The sequence below is a fragment of the Gorilla gorilla genome, chromosome 7 (genome assembly GCF_029281585.2).
Source record: "Gorilla gorilla gorilla isolate KB3781 chromosome 7, NHGRI_mGorGor1-v2.1_pri, whole genome shotgun sequence".
Taxonomy (NCBI): Eukaryota; Metazoa; Chordata; class Mammalia; order Primates; family Hominidae; genus Gorilla; species Gorilla gorilla.
Window position 1 is genome coordinate 78,595,779 of NC_073231.2, and position 24,135 is coordinate 78,619,913.

The 24,135-nt window shown below is 41.3% G+C and overlaps 1 protein-coding gene and 1 long non-coding RNA gene across 7 annotated transcripts in view; one reads left to right on the plus strand and one right to left on the minus strand.

Annotated features, from left to right (window-relative positions):
- RNF170 (ring finger protein 170) overlaps positions 1-21,587 on the plus strand; it is a 42,547-nt gene extending 20,960 nt beyond the window's left edge. For 3 of the 6 annotated variants that reach the window (XM_063709304.1, XM_004046966.4, XM_055349174.2), the window contains exons 3-7: positions 3,307-3,382; positions 7,191-7,299; positions 11,807-11,880; positions 15,403-15,513; positions 20,867-21,587. In XM_063709304.1, the coding sequence (XP_063565374.1) occupies positions 3,307-3,382; positions 7,191-7,299; positions 11,807-11,880; positions 15,403-15,513; positions 20,867-21,136 (640 nt within the window). In that variant the 3' untranslated portion in view covers positions 21,137-21,587. The other 3 variants (XM_055349175.2, XM_055349178.2, XM_055349176.2) reach the window with 3 other exon arrangements.
- The window catches only part of LOC109028056 (uncharacterized), a 33,318-nt gene continuing 9,869 nt past the window's right edge, over positions 687-24,135 (minus strand). Inside the window, exon 3 of the long non-coding RNA XR_004071171.3 lies at positions 687-812. This is a non-coding gene — a long non-coding RNA (uncharacterized lncRNA). The remainder of the gene's footprint in view (positions 813-24,135) is intronic.

Sequence of the window (24,135 nt, forward strand, 5' to 3'; positions counted from 1 at the left end):
GGTGGAAGTTGCAGGGAGCCAAGATTGTGCCACTGCTCCCCAGCCTGGAAACAGCGAGATCTGTCTCAAAAACAAAAACAGGCCAGGCGCAGTGGCTCACACCTGTAATCCCAGCACTTTGGGAGGCCAAGGCAGGCGGATCACGAGGTCAGGAGATCGAGACCATCCTGGCTAACACAGTGAACCCCCGTCTCTACTAAAAATACAAAAAATTAGCCGGGCTACTCGGGAGGCTGAGACAGGAGAATGGCATGAACCCGGGAGACGGAGCTTACAGTGAGCTGAGATGGCGCCGCTGCACCCCAGCCTGGACGACAGAGCAAGACTCTGTCTCAAAAAAAAAAAAAAGTCCGGGCACAGTGGCTCACGCCTGTAATCCCAGCACTTTGGGAGTCCGAGGCGGGCAGATCATGAGGTCAGGAGATCGAGACCATCCTGGCTAACACAGTAAAACCCTGTCTCTAGTAAAAATACAAAAATTAGGGTGTGGTGGCGTGCAGCTATAGTCCCAGCTGCTTGGGAGGCTGAGGCAGGAGAATCACTAGAACCCAGGAGGCAGAGGTTGCATTGAGCTGAGATTGTACCATGGCACTCCAGCCTTGGCGAAAGAGCAAGACTCCATCTCAAAAAAAAAAACAAACAAAAAAAACCCCACAAAAAAACAAATAACCATAGACTGGGTGGCTTAAACAATAAACATTTATTTCTCACAGTTCGAGAGGCTGGGAGGTCTTAAGATCAAGGTGTTGTCAGATCTGGTGTCCAGGGAGACTTGGCTTCATGGTTTGTAGATGGTGGTTTTCTTGTTGTGTCTTTACATGGAAGAGAGTAGAGCAGGGAGCAGGTTATCTCATGTCTCTTTTTATAAGGGCACTAATCCTATCACAAGGGCATCACCCTCATGACCTAATTACCTCCCAAAGGTTTTGTCTCCAAATACCATTATTATGGGAGTTACAGGCAGTATTCAGCAGCTTGGGCTATTTGTTCTTGTTGTTTGGCTTCACAACAAGATGTAGGAATTCTTAAATCTGGTGGTAGAATATTTTTTAAAATATATTCTATTTAAATATATTTTAAAAATATATATTAAATATTCTACCACCAGATTTAAGAATTCCTACATCTTCTTTCTTATAGAAAGAAGGCAGAGGAGAGGCTTTCCAGTCACGTGGTTCATGTCTGTACTCTGAAACGTCATCACGATTTTTTTTCCAATGAAAAGGGAATGGTTTTCTACTCTCAAAGAATGGAGAAATGCCATTTAGCTAGGTATTCACTGGTATTTAAATGAGATGGTTCCTCTGCTAGTTAGATTGCTCCTTGACAGGGTGCTTTCATATAGTGAGTGCTTTCTTTCACAGATCATCTGTTCAATCATAAAAATGTGCCTTATTTTAAAATGAAGAACGCATCAAGCTTTAACAGGTTTAGGCCGGGCGCGGTGGCTCACGCCAGTAATCTCCACACTTTGGGAGGCCGTGGCAGGCAGATCACCTGAAGTCCGGATCGAGACCAGCCTGGCCAACATGGTGAAACCCCATCTCTACTAAAAATACAAAAATTAGCCAGGCGTGGTGGCACGTGCCCATAATCCCAGCTACTCAGGAGGCTGAGGCAAGAGAATTGCTTGAACCTGGGAGGCAAAGGTTACAGTGAGTTGAGATTGTGCCACCGCACTCCAGCCTGGGTGACAGAGTGAGACTCCTTCTCAACAACAACAACAAAATAAGATTTAACAGGTTTAAACAGAGTTCAAATTGTTTCATTGTTTAGATATTTGACTTTAAATTGCTTTTATTTCTTCTCTGAACTAACAGTTATATTTAGTTGACTTCTTTTTCTAAAATTTGTGTTTTTTTGCTAACAATTGAATAATCACAGGATGGATTTCTATACTTTTCCCTATCACATTCGGATATGAGAGTCCTTATGTCTGTTGGATATTGGCTTACCCAGAGAGTAAAGGCTCTCTGTAGAGTAACCATGGGACTGTGTAGATTTAAAATATTCTTGTTCAAGACATTTATGTTTAGAAGATACATCAGTAGTCAAATGAAATTAAGCTGTGATAACATGTAACGCTTCACCCCCACCCCACCTACCAGCCTAACCAACACATCTTTCTTTTTTTTTTTTTTTAAACGGTTTTGCTCTTGTTGCCCAGGCTGGAGTGCAATGGCGTGATCTCAGATCACCGCAACCTCCACCTCCCGGGTTTAAGCGATTCTTCTGCCTCAGCCTTCTGAGTAGCTGGGATTACAGGCATTTGCCACTAAGCCCGGCTAATTTTATATTTTTAATAGAGACAGGGTTTCTCCATGTTGGTCAGGCTGGTCTCGAACTCCCAACCTCAGGTGATCCACCAGCCTCGGCCTCCGAAAGTGCTGGGATTACAGGCATGAGCCACCGTGCCCAGCCAACATCTGACTTTCAATATGGGATGTTTTATCCCATCCATTTATATTAGCCACTAACCGCTTGCCTTTGATTCACCATTTTAATTGTTAATGTCAAGAGATTAGTGACATGTTAAGGTTTGGCTTTTCTTCCTTTTTTTTTTTTTTTGAGATGGAGTCTCACTGTTGTCGGCCCAGGCTGGAGTGCAATGGCATGATCTCAGCTCACTGCAACCTCTGCTTCCTGGGTTCCAGCAATTCTCCTGCCTCAGCTTCCTGAGTAGCTGAGATTACAGGCGCCCGCCACCAAGCCCGGCTAATTTTTGTATTTTTAGTAAAGGCAGGGTTTCACCATGTTGGCCAGGCTGGTCTCAAAACTCCTGACCTCAGGTGATCCACCCGCCTTGGCCTCCGAAAGTGCTGGGATTACAGGCATGAGCCACCACACTCGGCCAAGTTTTGGCTTTTCTACATTAAATTTAGTTTCTGCTCTGTTCCCTTCCCCTAATACCTGAAAATTAGGAGAAGGATCTAATTAGATGTGGAAAAGCGTTCAAATGCATAATAGTAGGTAAAATTAGATAGCTGCTTATTTTGAAGAAATTTCACCAAAGAAACAAATGTTCTTTACATTACTTGTAAGCTTCCATTTACAATAGATTTCCAAGGTACTAGGCCTCTGGATTTTACCATTTGCCGCTTAAACCTGAAATTGGCTAATGATCAGTGATCTCAGAAGAACTCACCACAGGACAGCCTGAAACATACAGTCCTGGAAGTGAAGTGCTTGTAATGCCATCAATTACATTAATTACCAGTAGTTATAAGTCAGAAAGTAGACCCATGAAGAAAATGGATTCATATGATAATATTTTCTATTCAAAATTTATTATATTCTATTCAACAGAAATGTACATCAAAACATTCACCCAGAAAACCAGGAGCTAGTAAGGGTACTTCGAGAACAGCTTCAAACAGAACAGGTATTGTATATGTATTTATTTGAGGAGTAGATGTGATAGCTCCCTTTGCATGTGAAATTGTGATAAAACATTAGTAAATTACTTTTTGGAAACATGGGCTTCTTTCCAGCTTCAAATTACCTTATATTATTTTATAGATTGTATATTTGCAAGAATGGGCAAATTGCCTAGCCTTAATCTGTTCAGATGTCTTCATGTTTGTTTATTATTAATTTGCTTTAAAAGATAGCAGTTTTCCTATTATTTATTAGTGTAGAAATAATTGCTGTCTAATTGACCTTAATGAAATGTAGTAGGAAAACCATTTTTTCTGACATATACTCCTTAATATCTACAAAGAAATAACTAGAAGAGGTGGCTGTTTTGTTTTGTTTTTTTTCTCCTTTTTTCTTCAGTTGTCAAAGTTATAACAACAAAACTAGTTAGGCAAAGAGAAAAACTAACTTTTCTCCTGTTTGTTCTTTGCTTTTTACCGATCGAATCTCTAAGAATTGGAGATATACCTTATGAAGCCTGGAATAAATAGGATATTGTACACCTTCAGGCTAAGATATCTAACATCAAGAAACAAAATGAAAAATTCCTTTCCTATAGATCAAACTTCAGTTCCAATAAGCGTTTTTTTTTTTTTTTTTTATAAAAAAGAGACAGGGTCTCACTATGTTGCCCTGGCTGCTGTCCAACTTTTGAGCTCAAGCAGTCCTCTCACCTTGGCCTCCCAAATTGCTGGGATTAGTCTGGGCATCGTGGCTCACACCTATAATCCCAGCACTTTGGGAGCACGAGGCGGGAGAATCACTTGAGCTTAGGAGTTCGAGACCAGTTTGGGCAACATGACAAAACTCTGTCTCTACTAAAAATACAAAAGCTAGCTGGGTATGGTGGTGCACAGCTATAGTCCCAGCTACTCAGGAGGCTGAAGTGGGAGGATCTCTTGAGCCTGGGAGGTTGAGGCTACAGTGAGCTGTGCTTGCTTCACTAAAACCAAAGTGCTGGGATTATAAGTGTGAGCCCACCATGCCTAGCCCCAATAAGGGTTTTATAATTTATCCATTCACCAGATATTTTTTGAACATCTACCACATGCCATACATTTTCTAGGCATTGGGAATTCAATTGTGAATTAAATAGACAAAAATTCCTACCCTCATGGAACTTATATTTATTGATACAAGAATAACTTAAGCGGGGCCAGGTGCAGTGGCTCACGCCTGTAATCCCAGCACTTTGAGAGGCCAAGGCAAGCAGATCACGAGGTCAAGAGATCAAGACCATCCTGGCCAATATGGTGAAACCCCATCTCTACTAAAAATACAAAAATTGGCTGGGCGTGGTGGCGCACACCTGTTGTCCCAGCTACTTGGGAGGCTGAGGCAGGAGAATCACTTGAACCCAGGAGGCGGAGGTTGTAGTGAGCTGAGATTGCGCCACTGCACTCCAGCCTGGTGACAGAGAGTGAGACTCCGTCTAAAAAAAACAGAATAGTTTAAGCCTATTAGTAGTACTGTGTTCCGTAACAATTGTTACCCATAATTCATGTTGAGATAGTGTTTTATAATTTACAAAGTGATTTCCCAAACAACAATTGTATTTAATCTTTAGACATAAGTAAGGCAACTATTATTATTCTCATTAACATATGAGACTGCTAAGATTTGCTAACACTCACACTAGCGATTTCATGACTGGGTTCAGCTATGGAGGGGCCCCAGATTGAGGAGAATCTTCCAGGTCTCCTTGCAGCAGTGTCCACTCAACTGCCTCACCTCTTCCTGAGGCCCAGCACACAGCTCTCAAAGTGAAAATAAGGCTGGCGATGTAGTCTGTTCTGTGCTGTCCAGTATGGCAGCTACCAGCCACCTGTGGCTATTCAAGTGAGTTAAAATTAAACACAATCTGAAATTAAGTCTTTTAGTCACACTGGCCACATTTCAAGTACACAATGGCCACATGTGGCTCGTGGCTACTGTATTGGATAGCACTGATAAAGATTTCAGTTATTGCAGAAAGTTCTATTGGACAGCACCGTTAATTGTTTTTTGTCAATTTCTTTAAAAATTAATAAGGAGAAGCCTGGGTGCAGTGGCTCACGCCTGTAATCCCAGCACTTTGGGAGGCTGAGGCGGGCAGATCGCCTGAGGTCAGGAGTTCAAGACCACCCTGGGCAACATGGCGAAACCCCGTCTCTACTAAAAACACAACTTTAGCCAGGCGCTTGTAATCCCAGCTACTCCAGAGGCTGAAGCAGGAGAATCACTTGAACCCAGGAGGCAGAGGTTTCAGTGAGCTGAGATTGTGCCACTGCACTCCAGCCTGGGTGACAGAGCGAGACTCTGTCTCAAAAAAAAAAAAAAGTAGAGAAGGGAACATAAAGTGCTGTACACTTTTTGTAGCATTAGAACTGACATAAGTGACTATAACATCAAGGTGTAGCCTTGGATCACAGAATATTCTGGTGATTTAGGACTGTTTTGGAAGTATGAAATTTTAGTTATATTTATTATTTAAATTTATTAAATTTGTTTATTAATATTGAGTGGCAAAAATCTGATTCACTTAAGAACAGTTCCTGTTTAGTAAACTTAATACTTTTTTGTGTAATTAGATATTTTTCATGCTAGCAACTTTATCTGTGCTGGGTTCCATTAAAACAAGTTTTGATAAATAAGTATTTTTACAATACAATAACATAAAATATATGTTATGTAGACACTTTTTTTTTTTTGAGACAGGGTCTCTGTTGCCCAGGCAGGAGTGATCTCGGCTCATTGCAGTCTTCACCTCTTGAGTTCAAGTGATTCTCCCACCTCACCCTCCCGAGTAGCTGGGACTACAGGTGCGCGCCACCATGCCCAGCTAATTTTTGTATTTTGTGGTAGAGACAGGGTTTCACCATGTTGAGCAGGCTGGTCTCGAACTCCTGACCTCAAGTGATCCACCCACCTCAGCCACCCAAAGTGCTGGGGTTACAGGTGTGAGCCACCGTGCCCGGCCATGTAGACACTTTTCTAGGTCCTGAGGTACAATGAGTCCTACGGATAAATCCCTTGCCCTCATGATCCATCCTAGTGAGGTCTTTGATATCTAGATGTTTCTTGCATATGTGCAACACTTTTAAAATGAAAAAGATGTTGAAAATGAAAAAAGTGAAGACTTAGAAAACAGTTTGACATTTGATATTTTTTTCTTTTTGAGACAGGGTCTCGCTCTGTCACCTAGGCTGGAGTGCAGTGGTGCAGTCACGGCTCACTCCAGCTTCAACCTCCCAGGCTCAGGTGACCTCCCACCTCAGTCTCCCAAGTAGCTGGGACTACAGGCGCATGCCACCACCACTCCTGGCTAATTTTTCTATTTTTTGTAGAGATGGGGTTTTGCCATGTTGCCCAGGCTCGTCTGGAACTCCTAGGCTCAAGTGATCCACTTGCCTTGGCCTCCCAAAGTGCTGGGATTACAGGCGTGAGTCACTGCACCCGACCTCGACATTTATTATTGTTAGCTTATACACTAGCTCAGCCTTGTGTTACTCAGAATAATTTACTTATTCCAGTAGAGTAAAAGATGAACTCTTGAGTTAATCTAAGTTTTTGTCTTTAAATTGTGTTTAGGAAGGAAAGTGGAGACCATGCAGCTTAAATAAAAACAATATAGCCTCATAACATTCTTAAAATTATAACCTTAAACTATTGCGCGTTTACAGTTTGATGAGGGTTACACACTGCTGACTCTGTTCTCAAATATAATTTAACATGAGATACTGTTGAGGGCCACATGTGTTGTGTTCCAATGTGTGCACCTGTGTTCTTATTAGGATGCACCTGCTGCCGCTCGACAGCAGTTCTACACTGACATGTACTGTCCCATCTGCCTGCACCAAGCCTCCTTCCCGGTGGAGACCAACTGTGGACATCTTTTTTGTGGTAAGCAAACAACACTATACTTGGGAAAAGTGACTGTGTAGACCAAGACCTCTATGTGTACAAAGGCTGGATTCCCAATTTTCTCTTTGTCACATTTTGTATTTTGTGAGTAGGGTAGATTACCTCTGATATCCTGCTCTACTTGTCAACCAAGTATACTTAGCATCTAAATAATATACTTACTTATTTATTTTCTATTTAGTGTGTCCATGTAGCTGCTATGGGTTCAGAGGTTAAAGAAACTATTCAGCTTCCCCATAAACAGAAATGTGTTTGTTTGGACAGTAGTTCAAGTAGATCCATAGCATGAGAGATTCACTGAGTCCCTCTTTGTTCATCACTTTTTGGGACTTTCATTTATTATTCATCCTTGCCAGGGCAGGAAGGTTCTTCTCTCAAGAACCTGCCCAAGACCCTGCCTTAGTCCTCCTGCCTCTTTTGACTCTAAGTTTGTACTAAAAGTCTTAAAGGTCTTAGTCTCAGTCTGTTTGTCTCTGTCTCTGTCTCTCTCAACCTCTTGAGGTTTAATGAAGGAGAATGAGAATCCTAGAGCATACCTTGGGGTAAGAAGGGAATAATTTCACACTTACTTAGTATCAGGAAGGAGTGCTTTCCACCACTCCTCATTTTTCCTGAATCTGCAGATTCAGGAAAATCTTCTATGGCTTCTTATGCCATAGAAGATTGAGGGGCAAAGTATCAGTTATTACATGCCTATGTATTGGACATTAATGTACTTCATCTAACTCCACCTATGAGGAAACAGGCTTTAGAGATGTGAAGAAATTTTACAAAGAGGCCAGGCGCTGTGGCTCACGCCTGTAATCTCAGCACTTTGGGAGGCTAAGGCAAGAGGATTGCTTGAGCCCAGGAGTTGGAGGCCAGCCTGGGCAACATAAGGAGACCCTGTCTCCACAAAAAATAAGAAATTAGCCAGGCGCAATAGCTCACATGTGCAATCCCAGCTACTGGGGAGGCTGAGGAAGGAGAATCGCTTGAGCCCCGGAGCTTGAGCCTGCAATGAACTGTGATCATGCTACTGCACTCCAGCATGGGCAGCAGAGCAAGATCCTGTCTCACAAATAATAATAATACATTTTACAAAGAGTAGCCCAGTTGTTAAGTGACAGAGCCAATTTTTTTTTTTTTTTTTTTGAAATGGAGTCTCGCCTTGTCGCCCAGACTGGAGTGCAATGGTGCGATCTCTGCTCACTGCAACCTCTGCCTCCCAGGTTCAAACGATTCTCCTGCCTCAGCCTCCCAAGCAGCTGGGATTACAGGCGCCTGCCACCATGCCCAGCTAATTTTTGTTTTTTGTAGAGATGGGGTTTCACCATGTTGGCCAGACTGGTCTCGAACTCCTGACATCGTGACCCACCCACCTCAGCCTCCCAAAGTGCTGGCATCACAGATGTGAGCCACCGCACCCAGCCCAGACAGAGCCAAGTTTTTAAACCGAGGTTTATCTTCAATCCCTGTGCTCAGTTCTGCATGATTAGTGGTTCATACAATAGTAAACACTCGAAGCCACTTCGATTTGTCCAATCACTAGACCTAGTTTTTTATTGTTTCTTTCTGTTTAAACAGTTGTGTTCGAGATAGGGTATTATTGCTCCCAAAATGTAGGAAATTTTCATATAGGGACTAATTTAACATGTAGCATATAATCATCCTGTAAATTGTGTTGGCCCTTTTGTCTAACTTCATAATATAGAATTATTAGATACAGTGTTATTTGTGCAGTTGAAGATGGCATATTTGGAACCCATACCATGTAATGGCAGGGTTTTCTGTACCTTGTGCTCTTTCAGTAATCCAATCTCATCATTGCTTCATCTACTCATTCCAGTCTCTTCTTTAAGGTTTTCACTTAAGTAGCTAACAAAGTATAAAATGCTTATTTCAGTTTTTATCTTTTAATTTTCTATTGGAAATGCTAATCACCAGGAAAGTTATGAAAGATTGGGCAGGGAAAATTAAACGGGCATCAGAGAAGGCAGATACGTCTCTCCTCTTGAACCTAATCCACGTGACACTCCTTTCCGACATTTGCCCTTGCTGTTCTTAAAACCTGAAGTGTCCTCCCTCCTGTTTTCTGCCTATCTAAATCTCATCTTTCCTATGAAGTTCAGTTCAAATCCTTTCTTTTCTACAGGTTAGTTTCTAATGCATACTTCTCTGCACTCCTTTTTTGTATTTCTTTTTCTTTTTTTTTTTTTTTTTTTGAGATGGAGTCTTGCTCTGTCGCCCAGGCTGGAGTGCAGTGGCACGATCTCGGCTCACTGCAAGCTCCGCCTCCCGGGTTCACACCATTCTCCTGCCTCAGCCTCCTGAGTAGCTGGGACTACAGGCGCCTGCCACCGCACGTGGCTAATTTTTTGTATTTTTTAGGGGAAATGGGGTTTCACCATGTTAGCCATGATGGTCTTGATCTCCTGACCTCGTGATCCACACGCCTTGGCCTCCTAAAGTGCTGGGATTACAGGTATGAGCCACTGCGCCCGGCCTTTTTTTTTTTTTTTTTTTTTGAGACAGAGTTTCGCTCTTATTGCCCAGGCTGGAGTGCAGTGGCGCAATCTTGGCTCACTGCAACCTCCACCTCCCAGGTTCAAGCAATTCTCCTGCATCAACCTCCCAAGTAGCTGGGATTACAGGCATGCACCACCAAGCCTGGCTAATTTTGTATTTTTAGTAGAGACAGGGTTTCTCCATGTTGATCAGGCTGGTCTCGAACTCCCAACCTCAGGTGATCCGCCTGCCTCGGCCTCCCAAAGTGCTGGGATTACAGGCGTGAGCCACTGTGACTGGCCCTTTTTTGTATTTCAAGTTAATATTACACAGTTGAAGATTTGCCTTCTACATTGATTTGAGTATGTCATCTTGGTCTCCTCAATTGGATTGCCATTGCTTGTTCTGCATTCTGAACACTTATTTGATCTGGAGGAATAAGGAACACATGAGGGCTAAGCCAGGTTGCTGAGGCAAGAGCAAGAATACACAGAGGTTCCTGGAGGGAGAAGGGACACCTAGATCAGCACTTAGCACTTAGTTCAGATTCACAGTGGGACCTGGATAGTTGAAGATGCAGGTGTCCTACAAAAAAGAAAGTGGATTGCCCCCTTAAATCCCAGACAGTATTCAAAACTATTCCTTCACCTCTTATTGGCCTGAAGTTTGGTGCTTATACACTTGGCACACCTGTGCCTTCTTGAGGTCGCCAGACTCTTCCTTTAGGCTGTGTTGCCCATCTTCGGCTGGCTTGCTGCTCATGAATACCTTCAAGCAGAAAAATCCAATCCATCTAGTGCAAGAGTTGATTCAATTCTTGAACTGGATTCTAAACTTCATTAGGGCAGAGCATATAATCTTTTTGTGTCCTTTGATTCCTTGCTTGTACTAGTTTTTTTTTTTCTGAGACGGAGTCTCGCACTGTCAGCCGGCTATAGTGCAGTGGCATAATCTCAGCTCGCTGCAACCTCCGCCTCCCAGATTGAAGCGATTCTCCTTGCCTCAGCCTCCCAAGTAGCTGGGATCTCCTTGCCTCAGCCTCCCAAGTAGCTCCCAAGTAGCCTCCCAAGTAGCACCCACCACCACCCCCGGCTAATTTTTTTGTATTTTTGTAGAGATGGGGTTTTACTATGTTGGCCAGGCTGGTCTCGAACTCCTGACCTCGTGATCCACCTGCCTCAACCACCCATAGTGCTGGGATTACAGGTGTGAGCCACCGCGCCTGGCCACTTGTACTAATACCTTATTACTATTAGTTAATACATTGATAATTTGGTTTTCTAAACTCTTTTAAAAGTTGTGTTTTGTAACATATCAAATTTAGAACAGAAAATTTATGCTCTGATTTGTTGGTTGTTATATTTACAATGATGTTTAATTATTGTTTTATTTATATCACATAGGAAATATAATGTTTTGTATGAAGCTTCATAGTATTAAGGCAGTTAATATATACTTGCTTTTGATAGTGTACAACTGTAGCTTAACTTGGAGGTTTTTTTTTGAGACAGAGTCTTGCTTTGTTGCCCAGGCTGGAGTGCAGTGACATGATCTCAGCTCATTGCAACCTCCACTTCCCAGGTTCAAGTGATTCTCCTGCCTCAGCCTCCCAAGTAGCTGGGATTACAGGCGTGTGCCACTGCACCTGGCTAATTTTTGTATTTTTTAGTAGAGACGGGGTTTCACCATATTGGCCACCCTGGTCTCAAACTCCTGATCTCAAGTGATCCACCCAGCTTGGCTTCCCAAAGTGCTGGGATAACAGGCGTGAGCCACTGTGCCCGGCCTTAACTTGGAATTTAAATAAAAAAATTTTTAATGGCTAGGAGTTCTTACTAGATTTGAATTTGCCTGAAGGGTTGGCTGGATGAAGTAAAAAGTATTTTTAAATAAGGTGGTACTGTTAAAATATTTCAAATAGTTGAATCTTTCTGAGGATATGTGGACTTTAAAACATCAATATTAATGGGTTATGTGTTTGTTTTGTTTTGTCTATTAGGTGCCTGCATTATTGCTTACTGGCGATATGGTTCATGGCTTGGGGCAATCAGTTGTCCAATCTGTAGACAAACGGTAATGTTTTGTGTGCAGAAAGTATCATTTATGCTAGTTTATTTTGTACATTTTTATAGTTTTTGTATCTACATTTGGAATTATTATTGTCTTTTTAGCAGAACTTCATTTATCCAAATCTTCTTTGATGTCACTGTATATTATTATTATTATTTTTATTTATTTTTATTTTTTTTGAAAAAAGGTCTTGCAGTGCAGTGGCATGATCGTAGCTTCCTGCAGCCTCGACCTCCTGGGCCCAAGCAATCCTTCCACCTTAGCCTCCTGAGTAGCTGGGACTATAGGCATGTGCCACCATGCCTGGCTAATTTTTTTATTTTTAGTAAAGATGAGGTCTCCCTGCATTCTCCAGGCTGGTCTGAAACTCCTGAATGCAAGCAATCCTCCTGCCTCAGCCTCCAAAGGTGCTGGGATTACAGGCATGAGATACCACGCCCAGCCCACGATTTTTTTTTTTAAACTGTACCTGGCCCACGATTATTTTTTTAAAACTGTCACTGAGATACCACTACAAAAGGGAATCCTATTTGAAATCCTACAGTTGTAGTGAAAGACAATCAGGCTTGAGCATATATCCTCTACATATACTTGTTTTGAAAAAATAATTTTTTTCCTTTTCAATTTATATTTAATCTGTCTTTTTCCAGTGAGGACCCAGATAGCTTTAAATGGTATATAATGATTTTTTTTTAATGTTTCGTTCCTTTTAGAGACATGGCCACATTGCATTGTCCAGAACAGCTTAGACCATGACAGTTAGCATCGAAGCCACCTGAGGAGGGAGGCAGTAAGTAAGCATGAACGTGAGACTGAAATGTCACTGCAGATGAGACATGCCAAATTCTCTCCATTTCTTTGATAAACTGGAGAAATGAAATACTGAACAATTCTGAGAAACCAACATTCTCAGTTTTTAAGTATGACAAAATAGGACATTGTGTCAGTTGTACACTGTTTTTCATAATTTCCTTTATATTTATTTTTCATTTAAAATAAAAATACAGGGTGGGCGCAGTAGCTCATGTCTGTAATCCCAGCACTTTGGGAGGCCAAAGCAGGAGGATCACTTGAAGCCGGGAGTTCGATACCAGCTTGGGCAACAAAATCTCTACAAAAAAATTTAAAAAATGAAATTAGCCAGGTGTGGTGGTGTATACCTGTAGTCCCAGATACTTGGGAGGCTGAGGTGGGGGGATTGCTTGAGCTCAGGAGGTTGAGGCTGCAATGAGCTATGATCATGGGACTGCACTCCAGCTTGGGCAATAGAACGAGATTACATCACTAAAAAAAAAAGTATTCCTCCACTTACCCATGGGTGGAATGTTCACACACACTAAAAAAAAAAAGTATTCCTCCACTTACCCGTGGGTGGAATGTTCACACACACACACACACACTCTCTCTCTCTCTCCTTCCGCCTTTATTGTAGCTGTCTGTTTCCCCTCAACTGCCCTCTTATTTTGGTGCAAAGAGGGAGGTCCAAGTCATTTTCTTACCATTCTTGCTTACACATTCCCAAATTCTGCCTCTTTCATATTTTACTTGTGGCCACATGGTCAGGAGGAAAACTGATGTTTCTGTATGCCTCTCTGGCTGATTTGATGCGTGACACAAGGCAGTCAACATTGAAGCTTATGGCCGGGCATGGTGGCTCACGCCTGTAATCCTAGCACTTTGGGAGGCTGAGGCAGACAGATCACAAGGTCAAGAGATCAAGACCATCTTGGCCAACATGGTGAAACCCAGTCTGTACTAAAAATACAAAAATTAGCTGTGCATGGTGGCGCACACCTGTAGTCCCAGCTACTCGGGAGGCTGAGGCAGAAAAATCACTTGAACCTGGGAGGTGGAGGTTGCAGTGAGCCGAGGTGGTGTCACTGCATTCCAGCCTGGAGACAGAGCGAGACTATCTCAAAAAAAAATTTTTTTTTTTAAATTGAAGCTTATTTGCCAGTACTACTTCTTGGCATCTTTTGCTCTCAGTCAGCAACATCCAAACCAGGGAGTAGGTCTTACATTAAAAAAATAGTTCCAGGCCCTCCCTCTTCTTGGTTCTGCCCATGGCTTTTCATAGGGCATGTGTACAGTAGCCGGTGGTATCCTGTGTACCATCCATAAATTGACTAGAGGCTCAGAAGGTCGAGATAAAGTTGTCTTAATATAATAGGTCTTGGTTCCCTAAGATAAGAGTAATTCATCCTGGAGGCAAGACAGATGGCAAATGCTTGTTCTACCTCCTGTTTTCAGTAGCCCCTTCAGTAAATGGTCATGGAAATAGCAATACACAGGCTGCCGCCTCTGACTGGAACACATTCACCACTTCTCCCCTTGAATGCGTGCACACCAGCCACAGTCCTACCACCATTTCCAGGTTTGGCTCAGTATCAGGCTTTCTGACCACCCCAGGCAGAAGAGATCCTCGCTCTCACAGCAGCATTCTTGCACCTGCCCCAGGACCATGTAAGGCTGTCGGCCAGGTCTTCCTCCCCTTTCCTTGTGGGTGTTGTAGTCACCCTGGAGCAGGCTTTTGACTTCATTTTTTTGGCATACCTAGCACTAAGCAGAGTGCCTGGCCCGCCATAGGTGTTCCATTAATGTGTATTGAAAGAATGCATTTTTATTAACAAATTTGTGAAGGAAGTGATGGCTGCACCTGCTGTTCTCACCACCTTCTGTGCTTAGTCACGCCTTCTTTTAGCTGTTTGGAAAGCATCTAAACAGTGGGAAGCCTTGGTTTTACAGCTGAACTGAGGAAGGACAAAACAACAACTAAATGATTTAAAACTAAATCGGCCACCACTCCTTCCCGTTTTTATGTCATCATACAATCATTAGTGACCATTTTCTATAAGGGTGCTACGTCCTAAAGTGTATTTATTTTTCAAGGTACTGTCACCGTCAGATTACCCCAGTATGGTCCTGGGACATTTGTATATCCTTGTTACCACAACCATGAAGGAAGCAGGGTTAAATGTATTATGTTATATGATAGTATCAAAAATTTCTTTTTTTTATTATAGTAGGAATTGGTGTTTGAGAGCTGGTCCCTGCAATAACATAATCTTTATATTATGGTTGGTAGCATTCAAAAATCTTTCAAATACCAGTAAGAATAACCAATCATTATTTTAATACTGAAAAAGAAAACCATAATTTTTCTGTCTTAAAGTGACAGTTATATATTTTATGTCACTTTCCTCCTGAATGTTTCCTCATCCTTCTTTTATCTTCAAATATCTGTTAGCCCAAATAAGAGAACTACGGAATTTATCCCTGGTGTGGACAGGAAAATATTAGGCCAGTAGTTGGATATGGTGTCTATTTTATAGGAGTTCAAATTCTATGTTGCATTGGATTTTATTGCAAAGCAGTTACTTACTCCCCTCCCCCAGGTTGCCTTTATTTAAAAATGAGTGAAATATAAATATAGAAGCCTTTATCATTCTATTGAATAATAACACAAAATGAAAAAAACATAATGATGCAGAAAGTTGAAATAATTTTTTTTTCTGTAATATACAGGTAACCTTACTCCTAACAGTATTTGGTGAAGATGATCAGTCTCAGGATGTTGTGAGATTGCATCAGGATATTAATGATTATAACCGGAGATTCTCAGGGCAACCCAGATCTGTAAGTAATGCTAAAGCACGTTCAAAGTTAGAGGAAGATACATTTCTTCTCTTTTGTAAAGTGAGGTTTACCAACAAGTATTCTTTGACTATGAGAAATCTTGGCCAGGCACAGTGGCTAATGCCCGTAATCCTAGCACTTTGGGAGGCCAAGGCAGGTGGATCACTTGAGCCCAGGAGTTTGAGACCAGCCTGGGAAACATGATGAAACCCCATCTCTAGAAAAAATACCAAAAAATTGGACAAGAGTGTTGGCACATGCCTGTAGTCTCTGCTTCTTGGGAGGCTGAAATGGGAGGATCACCTGAGCCCAGGAGGTTGAGGCTATAGTGAGCCATGATCGCACTACTGCACTCCCACCTGGGTGGCAGTGAGACCCTTCCTCAAAAAACAAGAAAAGAAAAAGAAAAAAAAAATCTCATTATATGTGTTGGGTCAAGTTTTTACCTTCATTGCTGCCAATCACTACATTACACCTTTCCCAAGGACTACAATTTTCTTTCTTAAAAAACAAACAGCAATATAAAAGTTTTTATGAAAGAGAAACTAGCAGAAAAGCAATAGAAAAAATTAGAGGGAAATAGAAAATTATTTACTTCTATGTGATACTAAAACACCATTTGTCTTTTGAGAAAAGTTACAACTGAAAACTTTAAGTTTCACAGTTGTGGTTTATTCTATTTGCCCTAGCCCCGTTTGAAATGTTCCCTTTAAAAAATTCCAGGTTGGCTGGGGGCGGTGGCTCACGCCTGTAATCTCAGCACTTTGGGAGGCCGAGGCGGGTGGATCACCTGAGGTCAGCAGTTCGAGACCAGCCTGGCCAACATGGTGAAACCCTGTCTCTACTAAAAATACAAAAATTAGCTGAGTGTGGTGGCAGGCACCTGTAATCCTAGCTACTCGGGAGACTGAGAAGCTGGAGAATCACTTGTACCCGGCAGACAGAGGTTGCAGTGAGCCTATATCACGCCACTGCACTCCAGCCTGGGCGACGAGAGTGAAACTCCAAAAAATTCCAGGTTTAGGCCGGGCACAGTGGCTCACACCTGTAATCCCAGCACTTTGGGAGGCTGAGGTGGGCAGATCATTTGAGGTCGGGAGTTTGAGACCAGCCTGATCAACATGGTGAAACCCCGTCTCTACTAAAAATACAAAAATTAGCTGGGTATGGTGGTTTGTGCCTGTAGTCCCAGCTACTTGGAAGGCTGAGGCAGGAGAATCACTTGAACCCAGGAGGCAGAGGTTGCAGTGAGCTGAGATCACGCCACTGCACTCCAGCCTGGGCAACAGAGTGAGACTCCGTCTCAAAAAAAAAAAAAGTTTGGAGGGATATGTTTATATGTCATCTTAGCTATTTAAAAGCAGAACACTGTACAGATAACCTTTCTTCCCCTTACCCTAGAAGTATTTGATAAATCAAAAACTAGCACATTTTACTGACTCATTCTTGTTTTATCAAAATCTAACACATTCTTAGAAATGTAAAACTGAATAAGTACTTCAAAAACTAGAATGTACTAAATCCAAATTTATATGGACAGCCCAGACCTCTCCTCTGAGCTCCAGACTCTGTAGATCCAACTGCTTCACTTCCATTTCAGCGTGGGTGCTCCACAGACATCCCTAACTTAACACGTGGAGTATTGAGCTGATTCCCTCCTTGACATAGTCTGTTCTTTTCTCAGTTTTGATTTCCTCCTCTTCTTCATTCCTCTCATCTGGTCTATAAGTAATCCTATCTTTTCTTTCTATTTTTGGGGTGTCCTATTATTTTTACTGCATCAACATATTCTTGCTGGCTGGGCACAGTGGCTCATGCCTGTAATCCTGGCACTTTGGGAGACTGAGGCAGGCAGATCACTTGAGCTCAGGAGTTTGAGACCAGCCTGGGCAACTTAGCAAGACCTTGTCTCTACCAAAAAATACAAAAATTAGTCAGGCATGGTGGTGTGCACCTGTAGTTTCAGCTACTTGGGAGGCTGAGGTGGGAGGACTGCTTGAGCCCGGGAGGCAGAGGTTGCAATGAGCCAGGATCACGTCACTGCACTCCAGCCTGGGTGATCGAGTGAGACCCTGTCTCAAAAAGAACAAAAATGTCTTGGCTGTGTTGTTGTTGTTGTTGTTGTTGTTGTTGTTGTTGTTGTTGTTGTTGTTTGAGACAGATTCTCACTCTTTCCCAGGCTGGAGTGCAGTGGTGTGATCACGGCTCACTGCAGCCTCAACCTTCCAAGCTCAGGCCATCCTGCCGCCTCAGCCTCCCAAGTAGCTGGGACCACAGGGGTGCATCACCACACCTGGCTAATTTTTTATAGAGACTGGGTTTTGCCATGCTGCCCAGGCTGGCCTTGAACTCCTGGGCTCAAGCAATCCACCCCCTCAGCCTCCCAAAGTGCTGGGATTACAGGTGTGAGCCACCGTGCCCAGCCTGTGTCCATTTCTTTCAATCACTGTAGACATTGTGCTGGTCCAGCCCTGTCATCTCTGCTCACGGCAACCACAGTGGCCTCCTCACTTCTACTTTTTTCCCTGCCACAGCAGCCTGATACATGTTTTCTAGACATAAATGAGACCATGATGCTCTTGTGTTTGAAAACTTCTATTTTGTTTGTTTGTTTTGAGACAGGCTCAAGTGCGGTGGTGCAATCTTGGCTCGCTGCAACGTTTGCCTCTTGGGCTCAAGCCATCCTCCCACCTCAGCCTCCCAAGTAGATGGGACTACAGGTGCATGCCACCACAACCCGGCTAATTTTTATATTTTTTGTAGAGATGGGGTTTTGCCATGTTGGCCAGGCTGGTCTCAAACTCCTGGGCTCAAGTGGTCCTCCCACCTCGGCCTCCCAAAGTGGTGGGATTACAGGCATGAGCCACCACTTGTGGCCCAATGTCTTTGAATGTTCCAACTCCTTACTGTGGCTTACAAGGCGCCACATGATCTGGTCCTCCCTCCCTCTCCAAATTTCTGTTAACCGCCTCAATCACCACCCTGCAGCCACCCTGCTCTATGCTCTCAGCACACACACAAACTCCTTCCACCTTAAGGCTGTCACACCTGACACTTCCTCTGCATGGAATGCTTGTCCTTCTGCTCTTATGGTGATTTCCCAGTCTTTAAATGACAACTATCTTAAGTAGACCCTCCTTGGAGAAGTTTTCCTTGCTCTGTGGCTGCCCTCTGTACCTTTCCTTCATGGCGTTTATCATAGACAGCACTCAATTCTTGTTCGTTATCTTTCTCTCAGTAAACTAAAAGCTTCATAAGGGTAAGGACCATTTTTATTTATTTACCACTGCCAAGTTTACAACAGTGCCAAATTTGGTGCCTTAATGTGTGTTGAATAAATGAATTACTGTTAAGATAAGAATTGATACTGCTGCTCCCAGCCGAATATATTAAGCTATTCAGATGCTTCAGTGTTAAACAGACATGTGCTCATGCTCCATTGTTCCTTGTTCTGTGAGGTCGTGTACATTTCAGGGCATAGATTTCAACTGTTATGGATGATAATGGGTAGATTTACCCATTTTTCATTGAGCAGGAAAAAAAAAACTTAATCCAATCATGTTGTCCTCCATAATTATTTGGGAGCCTCTTCTGCAATTTTGACCCAGCAATTTTTTTTTTACATATCCTCCGGTGACATCAGTAGGATGGTTCTTTAAAAATGCAACCTGTTTCAAATTTAAGAGCTACCACTAAACTTTAATAAAGTCATTTAACATTTTTCTTTTCATTTCTTTTCTTTTTGAGACAGAGTCTCGCTCTGTCGCCCAGGCCAGAATGCAGTGGCGCGATCTCGGCTCACTGCAACCTCTGTCTCCTGGGTTCAAACAATTCTCATATTTCAGCCACCTGACTAGCTGGGATTACAGGTGTGTGCCACCATGCCCAGCTAATTTTTGTATTTTTAGTAGAGACGGGGTTTCACCCTGTTTTCCAGGCTGATCTCAAAACTCTTGGCTTCAAGCGATCTGCTCACCTTGGCCTCCCAAAGTGCAGGGATTACCAGTGTGAGCCACTGCATCCGGCCTTTAGAATTTTTCCTTCATTATTTTTAAAATGTGAAGCATACTATTACTCAATTATTATTTTTTGTGTCAGATATTTAATGAGTAAGAAAGCCTGGTATGTGATGAAATTATAATATAAAAAAGGCATTTAGCTCTTTAATATTCTGCCTCTTTCAAAGTTGGAGTAAGTTTATGCAGAAACATTTCTTACTAAACCATTTCATTATTTCTGGTCTAATTATTAAAGATTTTGTATAAATGATGATACTATATTACAAGTGAACAAAATAGCTCTGAAAAAGGACAGAAGGGTATTCAAAAGACATGCTGGCTGTTTGTTAGAGTATCTAAAGTCATTTACTATAAACTTTGTGAAAGCTGTAAGGCTGTTTTGCTTTAGATATTAGTTCTTCCACAGAACATAGGAAGTGATTATGAAACAACCATTCTTGTACTTCGGTGACCATTGTTCCAAAAGGAGTCACAAGATGATTTTCTCTTAGTCTGGGGGTTTCAAAAACTATTTTCTCCTCACTTGCTCAGTTCTTTGCGTTTTTGTCTCCATCTCCCTCTCAACTTATTTGGCACTTGTTACATAAAACGCCTATCTAGAGTTTGGGTGTATGACTGTTACACAGATTGTTAAACATAGCAGAGAAATGACCAGAGGAAGTGATTCACCAGAAGGAATCAGTTTCACTGCTATTCTTAAACTATTTAAGCCATCAAAGTTCCTGTGTCTTTAATGTATAATCACTTCTATATTGTCTGGCAAGTTATAAAGGTCTTTCATACACAGTATCTCTTTTAGTTATTTTTTTCTTTTGAATTTTTAGTCCGCTTGCCAGGGAACCTTTTCGTTCTTAACAGTCCTTGCACATAAATACACAGTTAGTTGTTGAATTATCTCTAGTAGGTTAAGCAACTGTTCCTAAGATCACCTGGCTAGTAAGTGATTGATTTTGAATTCAAACCCAGATCTGTCTGACTTTAAAGCTGAGACTTAAGCTCAAGTCTCAGACTCTAATCCTGCGCACTAGATTCTTTGGTTTATTTTACTAACTCAAATCAGATGTTACTTGAGTTTTGCATTACTATATCCCATATTTTAAGCTTGATGACACTTTATTTGCCTTTCAGTTATCTGCAATAAGATCTATTCTGTAAGAACTAGTATCCAAAGAGCTATTTTTAAATACAACACATAATTAGAAAATATGATGTTCAATCAATGTGTAACTCCTTAATTCATCTTAACAATGTTTACATATAGTAAGAAAATTATATTATTTTGAAATCTGACACATTAGGTGCTGAATCATAATACTTGTTTTTCCCTCTACCAGATTATGGAGAGAATTATGGATCTACCCACTTTACTGAGGCATGCATTCAGGGAAATGTTTTCAGTCGGGGGCCTTTTCTGGATGTTTCGCATCAGGATAATACTTTGTTTAATGGGAGCTTTTTTCTATCTTATATCACCTCTAGATTTTGTACCTGAAGCCTTGTTTGGAATTCTAGGCTTTCTAGATGATTTCTTTGTCATCTTTTTATTGCTTATCTACATCTCTATTATGTATCGAGAAGTGATAACCCAAAGGCTAACTAGATGAAAAAGAAAACAAAACTGAGTTTACTAGGATATCTGAGCTAATGTAGAACATCAAACAGAAGGACCCATGGCAGTATAAAGCAATGAAGCAATGGAGTATTATCTCACAAATATAAAACCACTGTAAGACAAACATTTGATTATCATTTGACAAATACCTAGGTATAACTGGAATTTTCATGTTTGAAGTTCTAATATTAAGTTTAGAATTATAATGATCTACAGTTGTATCTTGATTCTATGTTGTCTGGAAAAAATGTGGAATTATATAAAAAGGGATGCTTTTATATATTTTTCTTTTCCCCAGAATTACTTAGATTAATTAGATGTATAGTAAAATATTGTTAAATGTCAGTTTATCCATCTTATCCTTCTCAGCAGGTACCTATATGATAATATATAGCTGTGAAACTCATCTAAATATTTTTGTTACAATAAAATATTATATACTATTGGGGAAAATTCAGTATTTCTTTTAGTGCTAGCTAAGTTTTGTGCATTTGGAGCAGTTCTGCTTTTTCATTCTGGTATAATTAATTATTTGTTATCAGCTGAAACTGAAAGAAGAAACTTGAACTTCATACTTCGATATCATATTCTAGTTTACAGAACACATTTTAATCAATAGAAGAATTAAGATGAAAAACATGGCCGGGCGGGGTGGCTCACGCCTGTAATCCTAGCACTTTGGGAGGCTGAGGCGGGTAGATCGCAAGGTCAGGAGATCAGGACCATCCTGGCTAACATGGTGAAACCCCGTCTCTACTAAAAATACAAAAAATTAGCCAGGCGTGGTGGCAGGCGCCTGTAGTCCCAGCCACTCGGGAGGCTGAGGCAGAAGAATGGCGTGAACCCAGGAGGTGGATTGCGCCACTGCACTCCAGCCTGGGCAAGAGTGAGACTCCCTCTCAAAAAAAAAAAAAAAAAAAAAAAAGATGAAAAACATTTATCTCCAGTCAGCACACTTGATGTTCACAGTTAGACATTTAAACAAGAGCTCATCCTTTTGTAGTAGATATAAAAGTAATTTGTAAAGGGAAGATTGTTTTAGGAACCTGGGCGATGCTGCAAATACAGAGTAGCCTGATGCATCTCTGAGGAAGGTGAATCTTCGTGTCTTTGAGCATCAAGCCAATAGGAAGGTACTGGGAACGGTATTTACATTTGACAAAAGAAATTACTGGTTAGCTATAGCAACAGATTGGACAAATTTGGTTAGTTTTCTGTTGTCAGAAATTTTTATAATACTGTCTCAGGATGGCAGCACACAGCTCAGATTCATGTCTTGAGCCAAACAAGTGAATGTATCTGAGAAGACTCAGTACCACATGGTACTGGGAGATCTTACTCACTTCAGCTGGTGTTGCTCATTAGTGAATGTATGACAGCAGGATGTGAGGGGATGCCCAGGAGTCAGTGTTAGCATTGTCATCTGAGATCACTGCTATTAATATCATCCATTAATTTATTAGTGAGCTTCACTATATGCAGACTGGGAGATAAGGAGAAAATCTGTCACATTCTCTCTAGCTAATCAGATCAGCTACCAATTAATGAGATTCTGAATGAAATATCAATATGTGTTTTTCTAATTTGGACCTAGGACAGAGCTGTTGCTTGTCATAGAGAAAAACAATAATGCTTAAACATAGCACATTATAATTAAAGCAGGTTTCTCACATACTTTTCATTTTATCCTTTGGATAATTTTGTGAGGAACGCAGGACACCAACCTCCCTTTCATAGATACAATCCCCATGCTATTGATGAAAGTGTTTTTGAATGAAGTCATACAACAAATAACTGATCAAAGTGGCATTAAACCAAAATTTCTTAGTAGGACTCCTGCATAGAATGTTTAGATAGACGTGAAAGTTGTTAAGAGGAACAGCAAGAGAGAAACTGGTTCTTTGGAAGTCTTTCGTGCTACATTATACCTCCATCAGAGTAAGACAGCTTAGGCACTCCTAAGAGGAAAGGTCTGTGGAGATGACATGAATCCGAATTCTACACTTCCAAATCAAATAGGTAAAAGGGTGGCATACATCACAGAAAAACATTTCAGCTGCAGTCACCAACTTGAAAAGCGAGTGAGTAGGAGTTTGTCACACTGCCATGTACCAGACTGGAAATGCATTTCCTACCAATTACACATTTGGTGTGGGGGAATGGTGATGTCATTTTTTGACAGGATTTTATTTTGTGTGCATGCGTTCTGCTCCAAGTGTCACAATTCTGGTTACAATAATTATAATATTTGGAGTTACTACTAAGACTTTCCTGAAAGAGGTGTATTGTACCAAATTTTGTAACATAAAAAAATACTAAATGATCTTAAAGCTTCCTAAATTGTGAAAAGGGTATGTGCTAACATCTCAGAACTTTAGACCTGCTTATTGTCATCTTTACCGATCTCTGATGATAAATGCAGAAGGGATCTGAGAGTTTTTAAAGCAAATAGAGTCAATCAGAGTTTTGAACATCATAGTAATACTTCCGTGATTCAGAGTTAGATCATATAAATCAAAGTAACAATTTGGATTTTTTTTAAACAACAATATCATAACTGTCATAAAACAGATGGTCCAACCCCAGGAGCAGATAATAACTTGGGCAGCTCTGTGGGGAACAAGATGGGGAAAACAACTGTTCTAACTGCCCACTAGAACAGTGGTTTCAACTACTACAATTCTCAGTGTTTGAGAGGTACAAGGGAAGAAAGGACTATGTGGATCCCTTGTGGCTGTGCAGATACCTACCTCACAGAGTTGTTGTAGAAGACTGGTGGTTTGGTTCAAACCTTGTGATTAAAGAGTTTGTCAAGCATTTTATTCTTTTGAATAAAAGCAACATATCTAAAACATTTTAAAGGTGTTATTTTTCTGTTTCTTTAACAGTTGTTTGCTTTCAGAACTCCTGAAAGAGCATTCAGTATAATCGTTGCAATGGCTTTCATTATCACTAATGGACATCCAATATCTCATCACATTTCTAATTAAT